Raw genomic sequence first — 25,000 nt, forward strand, 5'->3', positions numbered from 1 at the left:
AAATTCACTTACGAGGCACATGTATTCAGTCCCATCATACAAGGTGCAAATTTTTACGTGCCTTAAACTGAGTACACGTGATTATCTTTACACACTTGTACACACACATTTATATACACACATTCACATGCAACATATTCACAAATGCACTCATCATGGTAATAGACATAATCTCTTCTTCGGTTAACACAAGCACCACTGATGTCTTTAGTTGAATAACACTTAGTTGTAAGTAAAGTGTTTCTACCTGTTGAATTTTCTCCCCTCACACTCTCTAACATCTCACTTGATAATCTGAAGATTTGTGGGTAAATTCCCACAAGATTAAGTCAGAATGATTCCCAAAAGGAAAACCGAGAAACTCTATTGATCTATAGTGAATGGTGTGAGGGCGCGTGGCTTAGTGGTTAGGGCATTCGGCTCATGATCGTAAGGTTGTGAGTTCGATTCCCGGCGACGCGTTGTGTCCTTGAGCAAGACACTTTATTTCACGTTGCTCCAGTCCACTCAGCTGGCAAAAATGAGTTGTACTTGTATTTCAAAGGGTCAGCCTTGTCACTCTCTGTGTCACGCTGATTATCCCCAAGAACTACGTTAAGGGTACACGTGTCTGTGGAATGCTCAGCCATTTGCACGTTAATTTCACGAGCTGTTCCGTTGATCGTATCAGCTGGGACCCTCGTCGTCGTAACCGGCGGAGTCTTTAAAAAAAAATAGTGAATGGTTACGTTTCTGAGCTTCATCGATGACTTTTCTTCGCTGGATGATCTCAGAATGGTTGGGGTCATGTATCCCTTCTGAACATAAATTCTTCACACTTCTACCTAAAAAAAATCATATGTGCTGCTCTTCTTTGTTTAAACCATAAAAAATCGGCAGATCTGTGACTTCTGTCGCTTTGTAGATTTTACAAAGGTACAGCATTAAATTTCCAGTTCGCATCATCGAGCGAAATCACATTCACAAACCAGTCCTCACAAACCAATCCTCATAATGAAACAAAAATACTCACAATGAAAAGATCCCCTTTCCCCCACCTTACATGTTAGAAATATATACTGCTGCTCATAAGACCTCCATAAAACGTATGATGTATAATTTTCAGCTGAGTGGAATCACGATATATCTGGAAAAACTCTCCAATAGTATCACTGACTATTCATGTGTCATAGGTTTCATCTATCTTCCACATAACTATTGCAGCTATTTTAATAGCGAATCCTTGTCTACAAAGTTCTGTTATCTATTCTTTTCTCCATAATTGTGAGAATTGTAAAGCTAATATTTAACATTTCACTTGTAATTTTCTTATTTTCATTGTCTTTGGTGCATGTCATTGAAACGATTGAGAAAAAAAGATTGTCGAAAATCGATAGTTATTATCACCGACAGTATTGTGTGTCGGTGACCCAACCATTGTAATTACATCAACCCCGTACACCTTGACATAATCAGGTAGAGTGAGTATATAATTCACAATGCATTGATGTCGTTAATGATTGTTCGGTTGCGTGTGCCAAATCTACCATAGCATAACTGAACTTGTTTTATCATTTCTTTTATCCTGATGTATTTTTTTTTTAAATTGTCAACACATGATGTTTTCCATTTTTTTTTTTTTTGTCATTTTCCAGAAATGAATCGTCTCTACTTTGCTTTCGTCATATTGCTGAGTTTTGTTTATGTGAGTTCATATATTCAAGAAGACATTGAGAAATGCTATCGTCAACTGGGTACAAACGATGCTGACACCCAGTTGCAGTTCTGTATAGGGCAGGTACAAATGAACTGCTCTTCCTTTAAGTGGAGCCCAAAGAATGTTGTTTATAAATCACCGAAACAATCAGGAGCAAATAATTTGATTATACCTCGAACGAGGAAGGAATATAGATTGCTTAGTAACCAAGAAAGATACGATTTCCTTCGTAGCTTATATCTTTTAAAGCAAGATACGGTAAGAATGATTTATTATTTCTATATAAACATATGCGGAGAGCTGGCAGAATCGTTAGCACGCCTGGCAAAATGCTTAGCGGCATTTCCTCCGCCATTAGGTTCTGTGTTCAAATTCCACCGTGGTCGACTTTACCTTTCATCATTTCGGAGTCGATTAAATAAGTACCAGTTACGAACTGGGGTCGATGTAATCGACTAGCTTCCTCCCCCAATATTTCAAGCCTTATGTCTATAGGAGAATGAATTATTTCTATACAAACAACTATCAAGGAGACACTTGTTAATATTATTTCAGATAAACTTATATACTTACACAATACTATTGGTTACAGTGTTTACAACAAGGGTCATGAAATTCTTTTTATGATAGCCCACTTTAAGTTTTCTCCACATTTTCACATGGCACCACATATGTATATGACATACATACATAAAAATATGCTCATGAGTTCCCAACCATATCCATTGCTAGTAATGTTTAAATAAGCAAAAGTTAAAGTAATCGGCAGGCAAAAAGATATCAACCAACTGTTCAATGGTCCACAGAGAACATGCCAGGAAACACCTGTGTGTGTGTATACGAGTCTGTGTGTGTGTGTGTGCGTGCGTGTGTGTGTATGTGTTTGAGTGTGTGTGTGTGTGTATGTGTGTGTGCGTGTGTGTGTGAGTGTGTGTGCGCGCTATGCATATATACATACATTCATTCATACATACATACATACATACATACATACATACATACATACATGCCTACATGCATACATACATACATACATACATACATACATACATACATACATACATACATACATATGTCAGGTCACTTATGAGGCTCTCATAAGTGCTACTGGTAACATGGAATCCAGTACAACCTATTGCATGCAACTAAACTGGCACCTCCACCAGGCTATCTTTGTGAGTGGGGTTGCTAGAAATCCAGCAGGATTAAAAACAAGACCTCTTGAAAGGTCGGATGAACCTAGTGCAGGCTCAACGGCTATCTAACAATAGCACGGGTACGCAGAAATTCCGGGATGGTGGCCGGCGTGCTGAAAGACCACTGGGAGTGAGGCACCCCTCAGCTTTTGTTAAAGCATGTCTCTCGGAGAAGGTCACTCTAATATAAAACCAGATATGCAAGGGATGACATTGAACATTTTGGGGATCTTTGGTTTGTGCTAGAGATCATGGCGCTCCCACATCCCTGAGCCTGCAACTCATATTGGCACCAGGCATCTTGTTCCGGCTTGTCTCTGGAGAATGTCAATAAATTTGAGAGGGTATGTGAGGTGACGTGCAAGCCTTATTGCTCAATATGTGTCTTTCCCCCCACCCTCTATATATTTATTTATGTGGCGATGGGAAGGTGGTGAAGCATGCAGACCTGACGGGCTGGAAGCATGTAGTCAACGACCTGCACGTAGGCGGCCCATGCTAGATATAAAGTCGTCTCCTTGTAGCCCAAGACAGCGGTAGGATTCGGTTGCTGCATGGGTGTCTGAGCAGCTCCATTTGGAGAGGGCACTGCTCACTCGAAGACCGGGGAGTTTCTTGAAAAGGTGAACCAAAAAATTGCCTGTCTTTCTATATCTGGTCAGTTTAGCACAAATGATGGATGTCCACCCTGCGCTTGAGAAACAAAGAGACTTTTATTTACAAAATCTGGATGGAACTTGAACATTTCATGTTAGAATGTGCGCACTCTGTTGGATAACAAAAGTGATTGTAGGCATGAAAGACGCACTACACTTGCTTCTCGCGAGTTGAACTGTTATAACATTGATATAGCTGCACCTTCAGAGTCTAATGACTCTAAGATTGCACCTGAAAGGTGAGCGGTTTCCTACTCTAATAAGTGCCTATGCACCCATTCTGACTAGCTGTGGTGAAGATAAAACTATATTTTATACCCAGCTGAGAGTCATACTTAGGAAAATCCCAAATTCTGATAAAGTCATTCTAGTGGGGGATATCAATGCCAGGGTTAGAACAGACTGGCAAACATGGAACTCTCTAAGACGTTTTGGAGTAGGGAAGATGATTAGCAATGGTCTAATGCTGCTGGAGCTTTGCGATGAACATGGACTTTACATCGCAAGCACTCATTTTATGCACAAAGGTGACCACACAACAACGTGGATGCATCCAAGGTCTAAAGTTTGGCACTTGCTGGATTATGTCATCATCTGCAAGCGTGACATCTATGACATTTGTAATGTCAAGTCCTTTCATGGATCAGAATGCTGGACAGATCACAGTCTGGTGCGAGCAAAGTTCCGGATGATGATTAAAGTGAAAGAGAGAAGATAGCCAGTCAGCACTCCTCGGTGTCTGAATGTCTACAAGGTATATGAGGAAAGAGCTTCAGACTCGCTTGTCCAGCATTGAAAATACTGCAGCATGGGAAGATTTTTCGAGATCAGGTTCTTCAATGTGCTGCTGAAACACTGGCAAATGCTACTGCCAGACACAGAGACTGTTTTGATGAAAATGATGCTGAAGTTCAGCGACTATTAGCTGTAAAGCGCCATGCCCATAATGTATTGCTACACAGAGGACTTTTTGCTGTGCAGCGAAATCTAGCACTTGCCCACTATAGCAGTGTAAAATCACTACCGCAGCGATCTCTCAGGAAGATGCAGAACACCTGATGGGAGGATCTTGCTCGTGATGTTCAGGCTGCTGCTGATGAAAATGACAGCAAGAAGCTTTACTATCTTATGAAGTAAGTTTATGGGCCTAAGAGCTCCACATCAGTTCCTTTGCTTTCCAAAGAGTCTTCCACTCTATTTACTAAATCAACAGAAATCACAGGTCGCTGGATAGAATTACTTCTTTGAAATCCCAAACCCCGAGCCAGTTGTGGATGAAACAGTGATTGATACTATGCAACAAAGACCTATCATTGGCTCCTTAAATTCGACGCCTTCAATAGATGAAGTAATGACATCAATAAGTAAATTGAATCTTGGTAGGGTTACCTGAAAGGATGGAATTTGTGCTGAGGTCTTACGATTTGGTGGTGATTATAACATACAGTCCCTTCATGAACTTATTAGTGCAGTCTGGAGGGATGGTGCAATGCTTAAGGACTGGAAGGATGCAATTATTCTTCCTCTCTATAAAGGAAAAGGAGCCAGAACAATGTGTGGTAACTACAGAGGTATTGCTCTACTATCAGCTGCTGGCAAGGCTCGGGCAAATATTCTTCTTACCCGCCTAAATGGGTGTCTCGTAAATAACGTCCTATCTGAATCTCAATGTGGCTTCCGATCTGGCAGAGGGACAATGGATATGATTTTCACAGCAAGGCCGATGCAGGAGAAGTGCTATGAGCAGAATATGGATCTTGTGCAGGTATTCATTGATTTAATGAAGGCCTTTGATACTGTGAATAGGGCCTTGCTATGGAAAACACTTGGCAAACTTAGATGTCCGGATCACTTTGTATCTATAATTAAATCATTTCATGATGTGATGGAGGCTTGGGTCAATGTTGGTGGTGGCATGGCGGGATCCATTCCTGTAGAGAATGGTATCAAGTAGAATGCCCCAACACTCTTTCTTTGTACTTTTGCTGCTGCTTTTACTCATGCCTTTTCTAAGGTTAGCGCTCTGGGAACATATGTCAAATATCAACTTCTGGCCGCCTCTTTAATCTGCGCCGATTTGCTGCCAATTCAAAAGTTTTCCAGTCTCTTATTCGTGACGCCCTTTATGCAGATGACTGTGACTTAGTCACTCATACAGGAAAACACAGCTGTTGCAATAATAACACTGTACTTCCATGGGCCCACAGCTATGACATCAATATCAACATTAGCTTGTTAAAGGTCATCTATATTACGACATCTAATAATATTTAGTGCTAATCTCTGATTATTTTGTCGATATAATTTATCATCTCAAGTTAGAATATACAGACACTGCTCCTCAGACAGTTGTACTCTTTTAATTCTTTTTGAAGAGCATCTCTTCACCCTGAAGAAGGAGGCTTGATTTTTCCAGTGTTTGTTTTCTTCCATTACTGGTTGCAGATGTTTGAGAAACTACATCTGCCAACATTATCAAGGAACTCCGAGCCCCCAGAAACAGATGTTGGACTTGTAACATCATGCCTTCTCCCCTCTAATTCTCTGAGTCTATACTATCTAAATACGTTTGCTCTATTAGTATATAAATATATGAAGGCGGTGAGATGGCAGAACTGTTAGCACGCCGAGCAAAATGTATAGCATCATTTCGTCTGTCTATATGTTCTGAGTTCAAATTCCACTGAGGTCGACTTTGCCTTTCATCCTTTCGGGATCGATAAAATAAATACCAGCTGATGTAATCGACTATACCCCTCCCCCGAAATTGCTGGCTTTGTGCCAAAATTTGAAACCCTTTCATAAATATACATATATTTATATTTGAATGTTAATCATCTGAAAATTTTAATTCTTTGCCTTTTATTTATTTACATGTGTATATATTCAGTATATCAAACTCAAGGAGTTTTATGTGTTTGCATCATTGTCTACATACACAGATATATCCATTCCTCCATCCATCCATCCATCCATACATACATACATACACATACACATAAATGCATACGTACATACATACATACATACATACATACATACATACATACATACATACATACATATACGCATGCATAAATACATATATACTAAGAAGGAGAGTAAAAATGTAAGACTGACATATAAAATGGAAATTAATATTTTAAAAGACAACTTTCACAGAAGAAGGAAAAAAATATATTTGATATGAAAACAAATCTCCTGTTCTTTCCAGAATAATAGAAATCTTTCATCGAAAACAGAAATCAAAATTAAAAGGCATAACTTCAAATAAAACTTATAAACGTTTGCTGTGTCCTAATCATTATGATTTTTAAAATTATTTCTTTTACAGAGACTGTCACCAAATGTATTCGATTCTATCGCCTTCCTGCACACTGGTGATACTGCAAGAAACGCCCATGCTGGTCCTACATTTCTTCTCTGGCACAGAATCTATTTGAGAATGTAAGTCATGCAATCAAGTATTATTCTTCCAGGTTCCTTCTGCTCTTTTCCTGTTTCTTTATCTCTTTCTTTATTGATTTTTTAAACTTTTGCCTCTTTCCCTTCCCATTTTTCCGTTATCTTTTTGTGTTCTTATTTTCCTCCTCCCCCTCTCCTCCTCCTCCTCCTCCTCATCATCATCATCATATTATTATTATTATTATGATTATTATTATTATTATCTTTCGATTCTATTTACATTTCTTGCCGAGTGTCTTTCTGACATCTAGGGCAGGGAAACGTACTGTATACATTGGTAGGCCATTAAAACAAACACATCAGACTGTTCATTTACAGAATCATGTGTTAGAGGAAAAGGAAAAAATAAAAAATAGAAAAGTAAACAAATAAAATAAAGGTGTGGTGGGGGAGAAAATTCAAGCGACAATGCTCTTCTCAATACGTGTGACGTACCGGTTAAGACAATCTTTTGCACTTCCTGCATGTATGGTAAGCCAGGGATCGTTCTTTAAAAAATTTCAGTTTCGTTTTTTTTATCATTTCAGGATGGTGCTTGTACCATTTGTCAGCAGTTTTGATTTTATAATGCCCACACATTATCCATTGTAGATATTGGCCAACTCTGTCATGTCTTGATTTGTACTCTACAGGTGCTAAAACCTTACACCCAGAGATTAGATGGTCAACTGTTTCTATCCCATCGTTGCAGTATCGGCACTTTGGGTCTACACCATTTTTCATCACATTGGCTTGATAGTACCAGGTCAATAAGCTCTGATCTTGGGCAACCAAAATAAATCCTGTACTCTCTGACTTTAGCCCTGAGCTCCGTAGCCACTAAATGGGTATGCTTCTGATCTACATCAGCTTGTTTGCTACGGGCCATATATTTGCCATGCTGAGGTTTTTGTTCCCACCTATCAGCCAATTGTTCAAGCGCAATTTGCTTTGCTATTGAGTTCAACTTCTTTGCAACTACAGCTGCTACACTTTCCTCATGCTGTTCAACCTGGATATTATGTATAAACTCACTTGAAAATTTTTTGCTCTCCTTCATAACAGACTGAATCTTCTTACGTCTTTCATGGTTTTTAATTAGCTTTAGCATCCAGTTGTTAGATGTTTCAAGATATTTTTCCAGTTCAGTTGTGGTGGTTATCATCATCAGCATCATCATCATCATCATCATCATCATCATCATCATCATCATCATCATCATCATCATCATCATCATCATTATCGTCGTCGTCGTTATTATTATTATTATTATTATTATTATTATTATTATTATCAACTATGATATTGAATAAACACCTATGCTTTAAATATATTAGTATATATAATATGAAGTAAACTACAAGATATTTATAAATTTCCATTTCAGATGCAATTTTTTACATTAAGAATAGCGTGAAACCCATTTAGACTTCTTAATTTGTTAACATAAATCGAACGCAATAATAGACACCCCATATATCTCATTATTTATAGGAATTGTGAGTCATGTTGCTCCATCAATTTGTTTTTCAAAGTAAATGATATCTACAGTCGCTGTGCACACACATATTCTGCGATCACTGGGGGCGTACACTCCCATCCGATCTTAAAAGTCTAAGATAAGTTTATAAATATACACTAACCTTTGCTGGCGAATTCTTGAGATATGCCAGTATACAAAAGATTAAAGCGTCTCTTGTACTAGAACAATTTGTGCATAATATAATTTTCCCTTGATAAATGAAATTAGTTAATCGATAAAAGTAAATATGTATTGAAATATGTTTTCTACGTATTAAATAGGGTTTACATTTTTTTTTTCATTTTAGCTTGGAAGATGCTCTTCGTGAAAAAGTACCTGGTGTAACAATTCCATTTTGGGATCCAACTCTTGACAGTCATCTTCCTAATCCTCGAGATTCCACTATGTGGTCAGATGAGTTAATGGGAACTATCAATGGTTTCGTCACTAAAGGGCCGTTTGCTAACTGGAAAACACCAATTGGTTATCTAGTAAGGAACGGGGGTTTCAGTACAAGGTTACCGACAAGTAGTAACATCGAAGATGTTCTCACTCGAACGAAACTCGAAGAGATCTCTGAACCAAATGCAGAAGATCGATATAACCTTGAATCCATGCATAATTCTATGCATGTTGCTATTGGAGGTCACATGGCTCGGGTACCATCATCGCCCATGGACCCAGTTTTCTGGCTACTCCACAGTTACGTAGAACTTGTCCACACGCGTTTCACTGAAAACCAAAGGCGACACAACGTTAATCCCGCAACAGATTATCCTTCGAATTATGGTTTAAATGTTTACGCTCCCAATCAAAGTATTGGTCTTATGAATTTAACCGTTGCAGAAGCATTAAAAAATACTAGTTCTTACACTCATTTCTACAAATATGACTATAGTTACTTGAAAAACTGTACTCTCGATCCAAAGGTATGTAATTCTCCATACCTAACCTGCAATAATGGTAGATGCGAGTCGAAATCTAGAAACTCAACTCGTTGCAGTACTTTAATTCCCTATCAGAATATGTTTTGTATCAACCGTAGATGCGATGTAGATGAATGGGCATTTATTCCGGTTGAAGTTATTTACGAACGACCTTTCGACACGATGAAATTTGGAAATTTTCCTATCAAAAACGGCGTGCCGAATTTGCTGAATGATCTGTATGATGATAATCGACTTCAAAATTCCTCCGGTAATTCTAACAGAAATAATTGTCAAATAAACAAGTGTTGTGGTCCTGCAGGAAGACTCAATGTTCGAGCTATTGGTTTAAATTATTTTGGAACCTATGAAGAGATGGCGGTGATAGATCGCAGATTAGCTGTATCATCGGATATATCTTACTTGGGGATCAGAGACCCGCAGAAAAATAACAGTGTAGTATTTTTGTCAGCGTCAGAACAATGTGGAAGAATATGTCGTCCTTCTTGTTTAGTGCCGGGTTCAAATCCGCCGAGATACATACAATGTATAGGATTGTTGAACATAACACGTTACAACGCTACTTTGTACGGTAAAACACTCGCAGACGCTTACATGAACGTGTGGGATTATGGAAACCAGATACGACCGAAACTGAGACATGAAAATATTCCAATAGTGTTCCATTGTGATGACAGCCAGTGGCCATTTAACAACAACAATACATCTACAACAACGACGACGACGACGACAACAACAACAACCACCACAATACTGCCGACAACAACAACACCACTACCAACAACAAGTACAACATCAACGACGACAACAACAACACCAACTCCAACGACGACAACAACAACATCAACGACGACAACCACAACACCACTACCAACAACAACAACCACAACACCAACTCCAACGACGACAACAACAACCACAACACTACTACCAACAACAACTACAACATCAACGACGACAACAACAACATCAACGACGACAACAACAACATCAACGACGACAACAACAACAACAACCACAACACTACTACCAACAACACCAACCACAACACCACTACCAACAACAACAACCACAACACCAACTCCAACGACGACAACCACAACACCAACTCCAACGACGACAACAACAACACCAACTCCAACGACTACAACAGCGACAACTACATATGGAAGTAAGTGGCCTTTTTTTATCATATCATATGTTCATATTACATCGTGTTTGTGTAAGAGAAGGCCTAGTAGTCTGGTGATCGTAGTAGTTTAATGTAGGTGGTGGTAGTCCCAGCTGGTGGAGGCGCAATGGCCCAGTGGTTAGGGCAGCGGACTCGCGGTCATAGGATCGCGGTTTCGATTCCCAGACCGGGCGTTGTGAGTGTTTATTGAGCGAAAACACCTAAAAGCTCCACGAGGCTCCGGCAGGGGATGGTGGTGATCCCTGTACTCTTTCACTATAACTTTCTCTCACTCTTACTTCCTGTTTCTGTTGTACCTGTATTTCAAGGGGCCGGCCTTGTCACTCTCTGTGTCACGCTGAATATCCCCGAGAACTACGTTATGGGTGCACGTGTCTGTGGAGTGCTCAGCCACTTACACGTTAATTTCACGAGCAGGCTGTTACGTTGATTCGGATCAACCGGAACCCTCATCGTCGTAACCGACGGAGTGCTTCCAGTCCCAGCTGATTTAACTAACTGGAGTGAGGATGGGGATAGCTTTATTAGGATTAAAGTAATCAAAATGTGAGACAGTGCAGAGCAACGTAATCTAGGGTAGTAAAGAGTTTTACTGCAGGTAATGTTGAATCTTCTATGCAATGGATTGTCTAAATGGATAGACTTTGATTGTATGGATTCTGACTTCATGTTTCGTCACGATTTGCAATACGTCCTTATACGAGGCAAAAAACAATTATATCCATCATAGTTACATAGGAACCAAATGTTATTTTACATATGTTATTGTTCAGTACTAATTTCTAAGTTTTGTTGTGTTAAGCTGATTAAAATATATCAATAAAGGTATTTTTTAATTAACGGTGATTTGAATTCAGTTAGGCATGTCATTAACATATCGGACAATTCTACATTGCCGCCGCGTAGCAATAGGTTAACTTTATTATATGCACTACCTACTCATCTATATATATATGTGTGTGTGTGTGTGCATGTGTGTGTGTGTGCATGTGTGTGTGTGTGTGTGTGTGTGTGTGTGTGTGTGTGTGTGTGTGTGTGTACGTATGTGTGTGTGTGTGTATAGATGAAGTGTCTTGTCTACATATTAATTATTGAGAGTGACAATGGACACAAAGCCTCCCTTAATATTATTCAAACTGAAAGCGGCGAGCAAGCAGAACCGTTACCGCGCCGGGCGAAAGGTTTAGTGGCATTTCGTCTGTCTTTACGTTTTGAGGTTGTCTTTATCTTTCATCGATAAAATAAGTACCAGAAATAAGTACCAGAAATTTCTGACTTTGTGCCAAAATGTGAAACCGGTATTACTCAAACTGCCAAATTCCATACTGGTTTTCTGGCATATACATTTATCAAAAAGAGAAAAATGCTAAGAGACAATCAGAACCTTTTAAATTCTTGGTGAACCTGACAACCAATGCAAGTGCCATTTCTTTGTTGTTACATATTAAGGGTAAGCTCAGCCACATCAAGCTTGCAACTCTCAACTTTACAAACGCCAGGACTATTAGTCTGTAAAGAATTGCAAATACTAGGCATATTACTGAAATTGTATTCTTTCTAATGTTTCTCGTTTCTCTTTTGCAGACTGCTACAATCCCAGGAGCTGTACCTCTAAGAAACGATGTCGATGTAAAGATGGAGATAAACAATCTTGCCGAAAAAGTTGTTCCCATTATGCTATTTGTTACTTTGGTCGTTACTATAAGATGTCTTGTGGCTACGGTCGAAGGTTTGAAAAGTCCATTGGAAAGTGTGTTTATGGATACTGCTAATACTAAGCAATATTCCCATTGATGTTACAATTGAAATGTTTCTCAACTACAGACCTTTGCATAGTAATTTGAAGAGGACATAACCATCTAACACCCACCGCTGGATTGATTGACTGATGAATGGATGGATGATGAGTAGAATAAATGAATGAATGAATAAATGAATGAATGAAGGAAGGAATGTATGAAATGAGAAAATGAATTGTGATATGAAAATCTATATAGAATCCGGTACTAACTTTCAACAAAAAGGTGGATATTTGATTTGGTTAATATTTTTCAGTTAATTATTTATTCGTCGAAATTCTTATCTAATCTTACTATAAAGCTCAATAAATATATAATTACTTTAGATGTTCTGATGGTTTTTATTTTTTTACTCGGAAGTCCCTTGCGAAAATGGTAAACTATTTGGAATTAAATGAAGGGAGGAATGATTTTACCGAATTTGACGTCTAATTTCCTTATAGTGCACACCACTCGTTTCGGAAATGATGGAAACAAGTTGATCAGAATCAAAGAGACAACATATTTACTTGTTATAAACATTTGATCGACGTATTGGGTTCTTTCCATCTCGTTCATACAGATCAATATTTGTATGGTATGATGGCGATGACCTAAGAAAATTGCATAACATCGCATTTAATGCATTGAAGTATTTACTTATGTCCCTCAATTATCAAAGTCCCAAACCTGCCAAAATCGATTTTTTTTGTCTTCTTTCCTATTTTTGTTTTTAATAAAATATGAATCAATATTATTTGAGGATCGACAATATAACCTGCCTTATGCATAGCGAGAACCTTTCGACATCGTAAAGCAGTACCAATAAGAAGAGGAGGAGTGGGATGGAGGAAGATGAAGGAAAGGAGGGGAAGGAGGAAGTGGTGGAGGAAAAGAAAAACGGAGGAGGAGGAGATGCTCAAGAAGGAGGAAGAGGAAGAGAAGAAGAAGAAGAAGAAGAAGAAGAAGAAGAAGAAGAAGAAGAAGAAGAAGAAGAAGAAGAAGAAGAAGAAGAAGACAGATAGACAGATAGACAGACAGACAGACAGACACGAATGTAGAGGGAAATTTTTTGTTTCATTGGGAAAAGGCCACAAATTTTGGAGAAAGTCTATTAAGCCACCGCCAACTTTCCACAGGTACAGTCTATCTGACTCGATCCAGTCAAGATTTGAACTTAAGGCACAAAAGACCATAATTTATGATAAAAGACAATTTACTGCAGTTTTCTGCCATTCTTTTTCTTTCAGGCCTGAGCTTAAATTCGCCCAAGCCAGTATAGAAGGTACTTGCGCTAGACTATGCCCCTTTAAAACACTGTATATCAATGTTGACGATTTCAAACACCCACTTCTAACTGTTCATATTTTAGCATATGACAACGGAAAGAAGCCTTTGTTATTAACGTAGGGGTTGTAGTAAGAATAGTAAGAATAGTAGGAATAGAGAAGTATTAACAAACCTCTCTTCTCCGTATTTCTCAACCTACGAGGGGTGTTCAATAAGTAATGCCCCTGACCCACTTCCCATAGCAGTAGAGCAACGAAACTTGGCACAGGTATTAGTCTTTTTCTACATAGGAACAACCCAGAGGTACGCATTTCTCCCATCGTTTGATGCAGTTCTGGAGACCGTTTTCGTAGAAGACCCCAGCTTGGTCCTCCAACCACGACGTGACTTCAGAAATCAAGGCTGCATCATCTGGGAAACGCTTTCCTTTCAAAAACAACTTCATGGCTGGAAAGAGATGAAAATCAGAGGGTGCAAGGTCAGGAGAGTAGGGGGATGGGGGAAGAGTTCATAGCCATACGCCTGTGCTTCTGATCTGGCGACACGCGAGTTGTGGACCGGAGCGTTGTCCTGCAGGAGGAGGATGCCTTTGCTGATCTTGCCCCGCCTCTTGGTTTCGATAGCTTCTCTTAATTTCCACAAAAGTGAAACATGATAGGCTCCTGTAATTGTGGTACCCTTTGCTAGGAAATCTGTCATCACTACTTCGTCCTGGTCCCAGAAGACTGTGAGCATGACCTTGCCAGCGGAGGGCTGCATCCTTGCCTTCATTGGAGGAGGTGAGTCATGGTGCTTCTACTGCATTGACTGGGCTTTGGTCTCTGGATCATAATGATGGACCCAGGTCTCATCCTGTGTAATCAGTCTTTTGAAAAATTTTAACTCATCTTCTTGGCACATCCCTAAATTCTCGCTTCTGGAATTCTTGCGTTCTTGCTTCTGGAAAAGTGTGAGCAACCTGGAAGTTCCGACCATGTTTGAATTCACGATGCCAGCGTTTTACAAGGTCATATGATGGGGCATCATCACCATAAGTTACTTTCATTTCATTAAAAGTCTCCTGTGGTGTGCGTCATTTCAAATACAAAAACCGGATCACTGCTCGACACTCAACATGCTCCATTTCCCACTTGACTCATTTCAAACACCTGTAAATCAGAAACCACAATTAGTTCGGAGCTGTAATTTGCCACTTAATCTATAGAGATATCAATAATTGCACATGAAAAATTTCAGCTAGATCAAACAAAGGCAAGTGTGTCAGAGACATTACTTATTGAACACCCCTCGTATAGGCACCAGCAGATGTTCAACATAACTTCGCATCGCATGCAATGCTCGAGTACTATACGAACGCGTGTAGGATGGTTTCATCGGTCCGCATGCATCTTCAGTATGCGCTGCTAACAGTACTACCATGTCTGTAGCGTTTATCCCTAACCAGCAATGTCCTTCCTCCAACCATGTAACACTGCCGAGCCAAGGAATTTTGAAAATTATCCATGCGCCCTGGCCTGAAAGTCCTCTGGAAAAGACCAGTTGATCCTAATCGACGGCCAAAGTTTCTCCAAGGAACGTCGTCGCACTTGCCGACCACCAACCTATAGAATGCCATAGTGGAACAACCACCGACCACAATGCCCGATCGGCAGAGCGCCTGACGGCACTCATTGTGTCGGGTACCCTACGTTAGTTGGGCTACGCTTGATCTAGGACTACAGCTCGGTCAAATAACAACAACAACAACAACAACAACAACAACAACAACAATAATAATAATAATAATAATAATAAAATGTAACGATTCTGTGGGACTTTCCAGTACATACAGACCGAACCATCAAGGCCAATAAACCAGATATTGTTGTGAAAGACCAAAACAATAAAGTTTGCTTATTGATCGACATGAGCATCCCCTGTGATCATAATATCTCACGAAAGAGTTTGACAAGCTCAGAAAATATAAAGACCTACTCATTGAAATTGAGAAAAGGTGGCATCTCAAGGCGGTTACAATACCAGTGATCGTAGGAGCACTAGGAATGATCAAGAAGGGAACCGAAAATTATATGAGAATGATCCCTGGCTTACCATCCCTGAAAGAAGTGCAAAAGATTGTCTTAACTGGTACATCACACATATTGAGAAGAGCATTGTCGATGTGAGAACTGTTGCTGCTCATGTATTTTAATTTAACTTAAAAAAAAAAATGAACGAACTATTGAGTTTGGTTTAATGGCCTACCAATGTATACTATGAGTTTCTTTGCCCTAGGAGTCGGGAAGACACTCGGCAAGAATGGAAGCAAATTAATAATAATAATAATAATAATAATAATAATAATAATAATAATAAAAATAATAATAATAACAATAATAATAATAATAATAATAATAATAATAATAATAATGATAATAATAATAATAATAATAATAATAATAATAATAATAATAATAATAATAATGTCAGAGATCATGAAGAAAAAAAATGCTTTCTAATTGATGTATCAATACCGGCTGATGACAACGTGTCTCTAAAAGAAATGGAGAAACTCTCAAAATACAAAGACCTGGAAATAGAGGTAACTAGAATGTGGAATCTGAAAACAGAAACAATTCCTATCATAGTAGGTGCATTAGGCATGATAAAAAAATATTCAGACAAATACATAACAAAAACACCAGGACTTACAAACACATATAACATACAGAAAATTGCACTACTAGGTACTGCACACATCCTACGCAGAACACTTTCCATACAATAACCATCAGAGCATCACAACAAATCACAGCACATACCCAAGGCACACAGAGCTGTGCTCGGTAGTGAAGTGAAAGCAAGCTATAAAAATAAAACTACTGAATAATAATAATAATATAATAATAATAATAATAATAATAATAATAATAATAATAATAATAATAATTGTAATAGTAATAATAATAATAATAATAATAATAACAATAATAATAATAATAATAATAATAATAATAATAATAATAATAATAATAATAATAATAATAATAATAATAATAATAATAATAGGAGGAGGAAGGGGACTGATAAGTGTGGAAGACTGCGTGCGTATCGAACTCGAGAGTTTAATGAAATACCTCACCTACAGTAAGGAAACCTTGAAAGTGACAGTTAGGAACGAAGGAGTATTGAGAGTAGAAAAAAGGGAAAGCAAAGGAAGAAGTACAAAAAGGACATGAAGAAGAATTATGTAAGAAGGGACTACACAATCAATTTCATGTAGCCACAACAGAAGTTGCTAGAAAAATAGGTGGGATTGGCTGATGAAAGGAACCCTAAAAGGAGAGACCGAGAGCACTATACTGGCAGGGCAGGACCAAGCTCTGGCCACGAACTGGAGGGTCAACCTAAAGAATGAGAAAGTGTCGCCGCTGTGCCGCATCTGCAATGGAGTGGATGAAACCATTGCCTATATCACGAACGAATGCCCTAGATTTGCCTAAAAACACTACAAGTTGTAGCGACACGACCAGGTAGTGAAAGTGCTACATTGGAAACTGTGCGAAAAGTGGGGGATAGTGAGAAGCAAGACATGGTATGAGAACAAACCGCAAAGAGTGACAGAGTCGGAGACTAGCGGAATCCTCTGGGACCTCCCAATCCAAACAGACAAGACCTAATGGTGATGGTCAAGGTGCACCACATATGCTACATAGTTGACGTTGCATGCCCTTTGACCCGCGAATAGTCAAGAAGGAGGGCGAAAAGATAGATACAGCCCTCTTAAGTACGAACTACCCAGGTTATGGAAAACGAAGAAGTTGAAGCTAGAACCAATTATTGTTTGGTCCTTAGGAACAGTATCAGAATACATCAAGAGAAATATAAAGGAAATTGGAATAGAATGCCCGGTAGAACTGTTACAAAAAGTTTGGCACAGCCAGAATAATCAGGAAAGTGTTAGATAGCTTAAAAGAACGAATAGCATGGTACCGTAGGCTGCTGGTAATAAGCCCGCTAGGCATGCAACAATCCACGATCTCCAAACGGCCTGTGATAAAGGGATAATAATAATAATAATAATAATAATAATAATAATAATAATAATAATAATAATAATAATAATAATAATAATAATAATAATAATAATAATAATGATAATGATGATGATGATGATGATGATGATGATGATGATGATGATGATGATGATGATGATAATAATAATAATAATAATAATAATAATAATAATAATAATAATAATAATAATAATAATAAGAAGAAGAAGAAGAAGAAGAAGAAGAAGAAGAAGAGAAGAAGAAGAAGAAGAAGAAAGAAGAAGAAGAAGAATAGACAACACATCAGGAAGTGATAAGTGCAGAATTTCTGGACAAAATGGTGAAACCGTATGGCATATCACCCTATTACCTGTCAATGTACGCCACTAGCTCAGAAGGAATATAAAAGACATCAGGACAATATAGCAACGCTTGTCCACTGGAGACTTAGCAATAAGTATGAACTTGACAGCAAAAATTTGGTACGACCGTAAAACCGAAGGCATCATCGGAAATGATAATGCAAATATCCTGTGGGATTTTATGATTCAGTGCGACCCTGAGATAGAGAATATGAAGCCGGACATAGTCTTAATTGAGAAAGAAAGCAAACTATGCTGGGTCATACATATAGCATACCCAGCTGACAACAAGGTATGCGATAAGGAAGAAAGAAAAGTCAATAGATATGACAGGTTAGTTTGGAAGGTTAAGAAGTTGTAGTCGATGATAAAGGTGGTAATAGGACCAATAATTGTCGGAGCCCTGGGAACAGTGACTAAAAATCTTCAGAAGTACATGGAACAAATACGGACTGCAATAAGGGTGGAGCACTTGCAGAAAACAGCACTGCTTGGAACCGCACGAATACTCCGGAAGGTGCTCGAAAAATAAGGGGTGTTACCTTAGTTCACTGGTAGTGAACAGCTGACACCGTAGTACATCTTCAGCGTTAGAAGCTGTGCAAAGGCAATAATAATAACAGCAACAACAACAACAACAACAACAGCAACAACAATAATAACAACAACAACAACTACTACAACAACAACAACAACAACAACAACAACAACAATAATAATAATAATAATAATAATAATAATAATAACAACAACAACAACAACAACAACAACAATAATAATAATAATAATAATAATAATAATAATAATAATAATAATAATAATAATAATAATGATAATAATAATAATAATAATAAATGCCCTGATGCAGTACCAGGCAGTGGCTCTCATGGTTTCTGATCTTAACTGATTGGAAGTGTTATCATGTACATTGTTTTGTCTTGGTATAAAAGATGGGCTACAGCAAATATTCTGCTCAATACCACAGTTTTGCTTGTCAGTTGTTTGACCTTAACCAGTTGAGCATGTCCCTTAGTGGCTGACGATATGTGCATCTCTGATCACGAGCAGAAGTAGTGGGGGAGCATCATAGCCATGTGTTGAGAGGGATTCTTTGGGGTTTGAATAGTTCACCTCTGGAAACATGGGTGGTTCTTTCAACATCCTTAAACAACCCTTATTCAGGGACCTTTTGAGCGGGATGGGCTACTCAACCTGAAGAAAATTCTAACTGGGCCCCACCTGCAAGGTCATGTGCTGTTTATCTTGATATGAGATCACCATGTCGCGCACATATGGTTGTGATGCATGTGCCTGGTGTACCCTTATCAGACGGGTAGTCATGATGGGTATATTGGGCTTCGTATATTTTACCCCAGTGTCACTTTGATGGCATGCACTGCTCTCTCACTCAATAATAATAATAATAACAATGGTAAAAGTGTTATCGGGTACGTGTTTTGTCTTGGTATAAAAGTTGGGCTATAGTAAATATCCTGCCCAATATCACAGATTTGCTTGTCAGTTGTTTGACTTTAATCATTTTAGCATACCTTTTGGTGAATGACAATATGTGCATTTTAGACCATGAGCAGGAGTAGTGGTGGGGGCATCATAGCCTTCTGTTGAGAGGAATTCACCCTTGGAAACATAAGTGTTTCGTTCATCATCCTTAGACAAACCTTATTCAGGTATCTTTTGACCTCCAATTTACAGACACATACTCAGAGCAGGCCCACTCCTCACTCGGGTCATGCTCACCTCTCCCACCCACCTTTCAACAAATTGCATGAAAGGCAATACTGCCCTCTCCACCCTGATTTTTATCTTCAAATGAAATATGTAAAACTTAATCAGGACTTCGCCAAAAAAGAAAGTGCTAGTCTTGAGCCTTTTCAAATGCATCCACCACACGACCTATTTCGTCATGACCATCATGCAGATAAAAACTAACTGCCCTTCCCGGTTAAAGAGAAGCGGTGGGGCAGTCTTCATGATGGACTCAGCAGATAGCTGGATCTGACCCACATGCGTCTGTAGATGTTTAACATAAACCCACATTGCTACGGTGAACGAAAAGGAAAAACATGATAATTGTCATAGCATGTTCTATTGACAACAGGATCGAAGAAAAAGAGAAGAAAAAGCTAACAACTATGATAAATTGAAGTGAGAAATACGCAGGTTGTTGGCAGTGAAGCGATCAGACGTGTTACCAATAGTGATTGGCTCGCTTAGAAGTATCGGTTCTCAACTACCAGCGTGGTTCAAAAAGATTGGAACAAATGTAAAGATAGAACGCCTACAAAAATCATTGCTTGGAACTACAATCGTACTTTGCAAGGTTCTTGAAGCATGGTCAGAAAACAAGTGTCACCTTAGTTAGGTGGCTTTGGACAGCTGACACTTTCCATCCTGTCCAACAAAATAAGCTGAGAGTTTTCATGAAATAATTATAATAAATATTCTAAAGGCAAATAGCAATATATTAATATAACGCAAATAATATCAGCTTCAAATTTTGGCTCAAGGACACTAATTTGGGGGAAAGGATAAGTCAATTACATCCACTCGAGTACTAAACTAGTACTTATTTTATTGACCACGGATGGATGAAAGGTAAAATCAACGTCGGCGGAATTTGAACTCAGAACGTAAAGACAAACGAAATGCTGCTAGACATTTTACCCGCCGTGCTAACGATTCTGCCAGCTCCCCACCTTTAAAGAATGACAGTATTGCTTTCAAATTTGAGCAGAAGGTCAGCTGTTTCAGGGAAGGGGGCTAAGACGATTACATCGTTCCCAGTACTCGACTGGTACTTGTTTTATCGACACCGAAAGGATGAAAGGCAATTTGAACTTCGAATGAAAAGACCGACGAAATGCTGTTTGGATATTGTGCCCGGCGTGCTAACGGTTCTGCCAGCTCGTTGCCTTTAAACGATAACAGTATCAACATGATGTAAGGCGGCGAGCTGGCTGAATTATAAGCGCATCGGACAAAATGATTAGCGGCATTTCGTCCGTCTTTGCATTGAGAGAGAGAGAGAGAGAATTTAGGTAAACTTTTTAACTTTCTGGAAGCTGAAGTTTCTTGCCACCGAAGTGAAGCCAACTATTCAACCAGAATTCAAATCTCAAGTGACATTCCATCATCGTCGCTAATAAGATAATACCACGAGTTGACAACATTAGTGTAGTTTTTCGCACATAAATGTGCAAGGAACAAAAACAACAATTATCCAAGGATTTCACAAATAATTGTTTCCCTTGTTGCAGCGCAGTATAAAAATTTAGATTAGTATGAGGGAGGTGGTCGTAATTAGCATTGATATTCTTTAAAAAAACGTAGCAGGAGCAAATTCTTTCTAATTTTAGCACAAGACCAGTAATCGATTATATCGAGCCTAGTACTCAACTGGTACTTATTTTATCGATCCCGAAATAATGAAAACAAAGTTAACCTCCACGGAATTTGAACTCTCGGTGTAAAAAGAAGGAAGTCATGCCACTAAGCATTATGTCCGATATACTAAAGATTCTGCCAGCTCACCGCTTCTAAACAGGAAAAAAATAATGATTTCAATTTTTGGCAGAAGGCCAGTAGTTTCTGGGGAATGGTAAGTTGATTACCTCGACTCCAATACTCAGTTGATACTTATTTTATCGCCCCCACCCCGAAAAGATGAAAGACAAAGTCGACATTGGCGGAATTTGAACTCAGAACGTAAAGACAAACGAAATACTGCTAGACATTTTGCCCGGCGGGCTAACGATTCTGCCAGCTCCCCACCTTTAAAGAATGACAGTATTGCTTTCAAATTTGAGCAGAATGTCAGCTGTTTTAGGGAAGCGGGATAAGACGATTACATCGTTTCCAGTGCTCGACTGGTACTTGTTTTAGCGACTCTGAGAGAATGAAAGGCAAAGTCGACCTCAGTGGAATTTGAACTCAGAACGTAAAGACGGACTAAATGCTGTTTGGAATTTTGCCCGGTGTGCTAACGGTTCTGCCAACTCGGCGCCTTTAAATGTCGACAATATTAACATGAAGTAAGTCGGCGAGCTGGCAGAATCGTTAGCACGCCGGGCAAAATGCGTAGCCGTATTTCGTCTGCCGTTACGTACTGAGTTTAAATTCATCCGAGGTCGACTTTGCTTTTCATCCCTTTCGGGGCTGATAAATTAGGTACCAGTTACGCACTGGGGTCGATGTAATCGACTTAATCCGTCTGTCTGTCCTTGTTTGTCTCCTCTGTGTTTAGCCCCTTGTGGGTAGTAAAGAAATAGGTATTTCGTCTGACGCTACGTTCTGAGTTCGAATTCCACCGAGGTCGACTTTGCCTTTCATCCTTTCGAGGTCGATAAATTAAGTACCAGTTACGCACTGGGGTCGATGTAATCGACTTAATCCGTTTGTCTGTCCTTGTTTGTCCCCTCTGTGTTTAGCCCCTTGTGGGTAGTAAAGAAATAGGAATTTCGTCTGATGCGACGTTCTGAGTTCAAATTCCGCCGAGGTCGACTTTGCCTTTCATCCCTTTCGGGGTCGATAAATTAGGTACCAGTTAAGCACTGGGGTCGATATAATCGACTTAATCTGTTTGTCTGTCCTTGTTTGTCCCCTCTGTGTTTAGCCCCTTGTGGGTAGTAAAGAAATAGGAATTTCGTCTGACGCTACGTTCTGAGTTCAAATTCCGCCGAGGTCGACTTTGCCTGTCATCCTCTCGGGGTCAATAAATTAATTACCATTTGCGTACTGGGGTCGATGTAATCGACTGGCCCCCTCTTCCAAAAGTTCGAGCCTTGTGCCTAGAGTAGAAAAGAAGTAAGGCGGCGAGCTGGCTGAATCGTTAGTACTCCGGGCAAAACGTTTAGCAGCATTTCGTCCGTTCTTACGTTCTGAGTTCAAATTCCACCGAGGTCGACTTTGCTTTTCGTCCTTGCGGGGTCGATAAATTAAGTACCAGTCGAGCATTAGGGTCGATGAAATTGATACATCTCCCACCCCAAAATTGCTGGTCTTATGCCTAAATTTGAAATCGACATAACGTGAAATATAACTTCTCTTGGATTTGTGACTATTACATCAACTCACATTTTGTCCAGCGTGCTAACGATTCTGCCAGCTCAGAACTTCTGACAGCAATGGAATAATATTAGAGAATAGGACAAAATAAAATAAATATTAGAAGAATTGGTATAAAAGCTTGTATAGGCGTCAGTCTAAGGAAACATATTAAATCTTATAGCCAAATATGTTAATTCATCCATGCAAGTAGGGAGTGGGCGTGTGCATCCTCCCCTGGTTGCATATGTGTGGTGAGTGTGTACTTATATTTCACTTATACCCCCATGGCTCATTCCTCCCATTGTATAGTGCCGTTAGTGATCTAAAATTAGGAATCGAAATGAAGTCTTTGGTGAGCAGAGATATGGTCCCGGGCCAAGAACGTCGGAAGTCACAACTGTCACAGGTGAGCGACCGATACCTTAATAGTTTGCTTTTCTCAGCCTTATTAGCAACGGAGCCTGGGTTGAGAGCCGACAACACCAAATTTCCACTGGAGAAGCTGTCACAACGTGTGGAATCCCAGATGAGGGGCCTACCGCCATGGAATGGGAAAATTGCCCATATTTCAATTATACCCCATATCTCATTCTTTCCATTCTATAGGGTCATTAGCAATCTATAAGTAGGAGTCGTTATGAAGTCTTTGCAACGATGCAACAGATTGTAAGGTTCATTCAAATGTATTCTGTGGAATGTATGCAAGTTTTGTGGTTGAGTGGGAATCTGTATATGGATGGCAGTATTTTACACACAACCTCATCGCTCCCTCCCCATTGTGTCACTTGAGAGGTGTAATGTCAGTGTTTTAGAATACTGACGTTTTGAGGAGTTATAAAAAAGCTTAAAGATCCCTCCCGAGCTCATAAAGCCGGTTTCCCTGATTATGTGTCGTATATGCAAACGTGGATGGGCTGCATCTATTCAAACATGTATTTTGTTTTATTCCATTCTCCTCTCTACTCTTATGTTATTACCTCCGCCTTCGCTAACGCGGAGGTATTGTTTTCAGTCGTGTTTGTTTGTTTGTTTGTCCGTGGACAAGATATCTCAAAAACCGTTGGATGGAGTCGGTTGAAACTTTCAGGGATGTTTGGCTTCATGACCAGATTTTAGGATCGATCAGGTACCGGATAAAGATTCTGGATCATTTTTCCGGGATTTTTACTTAATTTTTGAGAAAGGTCGGGTTCATTTTTAGTATTCTCATTTGTGAGAGGAGTTGAATTTAAGATAGTATCATTTTAAAAATCATATCCAGTTAATCGTTGAGAGGATGTTGATATTCCCTTGACGGAAATTTGCGCTCTCTGAGAGCTCTTGTGACAGTTATTTTTAAAATTCTCAAAAGACCTGGCTGTATAGCTGAGAAGCTTTCTTCCTAACCAAATGATCTTGGATTCATTCCCATTTGGGCAAGCGCTTTCCACTGTAGCTCCGGGCCGCCGAAAACCTTGTCAGTGAATTTGGTAAGCAGAAACAAAAACAAACAAACCCATCGTATATGAATGTATATGTGTGTACGTGCGCGCGCGTCTTTTTGTGTCTTTGTGTGTCAATTGTTTTTCTCCCTCACCACTCACTGCTTGACAATCGGTGTTGATTTATTTACCTCCCTGTAACTTAACGTTTCGGCAAAAGAAACTGACAGAATAAATACCAGACGGTAAAAAGTACTAGTGGCAATTTGTTTTGGCATAAATCCTTTAAGGCGGTACCCCAGCATGGCTGCAGTGCAACCATCGAAACAAGTAAAAGATAAATATGAAAGTCTGAACCAGTCAATGCTCAACAAACATTAGGTTCATCTAATATG

General features: G+C 39.2%; 1 protein-coding gene and 1 long non-coding RNA gene across 2 annotated transcripts in view; one reads left to right on the forward strand and one right to left on the reverse strand.

The window, feature by feature from the left end:
• Positions 1-25,000, forward strand: part of LOC115209723 (putative tyrosinase-like protein tyr-1) — a 129,819-nt gene that overhangs the window by 4,751 nt on the left and 100,068 nt on the right. Inside the window, exons 2-3 of the mRNA XM_036501348.1 lie at positions 1,635-1,954; positions 6,883-6,995. Coding sequence (XP_036357241.1) covers positions 1,637-1,954; positions 6,883-6,995 — 431 coding nt within the window. The 5' untranslated portion in view covers positions 1,635-1,636. The remainder of the gene's footprint in view (positions 1-1,634; positions 1,955-6,882; positions 6,996-25,000) is intronic.
• LOC118762579 overlaps positions 3,390-25,000 on the reverse strand; it is a 22,707-nt gene continuing 1,096 nt past the window's right edge. Inside the window, exons 2-3 of the long non-coding RNA XR_004998333.1 lie at positions 14,080-14,084; positions 3,390-3,487 (exon numbers count right to left, since the gene is read on the reverse strand). This is a non-coding gene — a long non-coding RNA (uncharacterized LOC118762579). The remainder of the gene's footprint in view (positions 3,488-14,079; positions 14,085-25,000) is intronic.

Source organism: Octopus sinensis, linkage group LG3, assembly GCF_006345805.1.
Source record: "Octopus sinensis linkage group LG3, ASM634580v1, whole genome shotgun sequence".
NCBI lineage: Eukaryota > Metazoa > Mollusca > Cephalopoda > Octopoda > Octopodidae > Octopus > Octopus sinensis.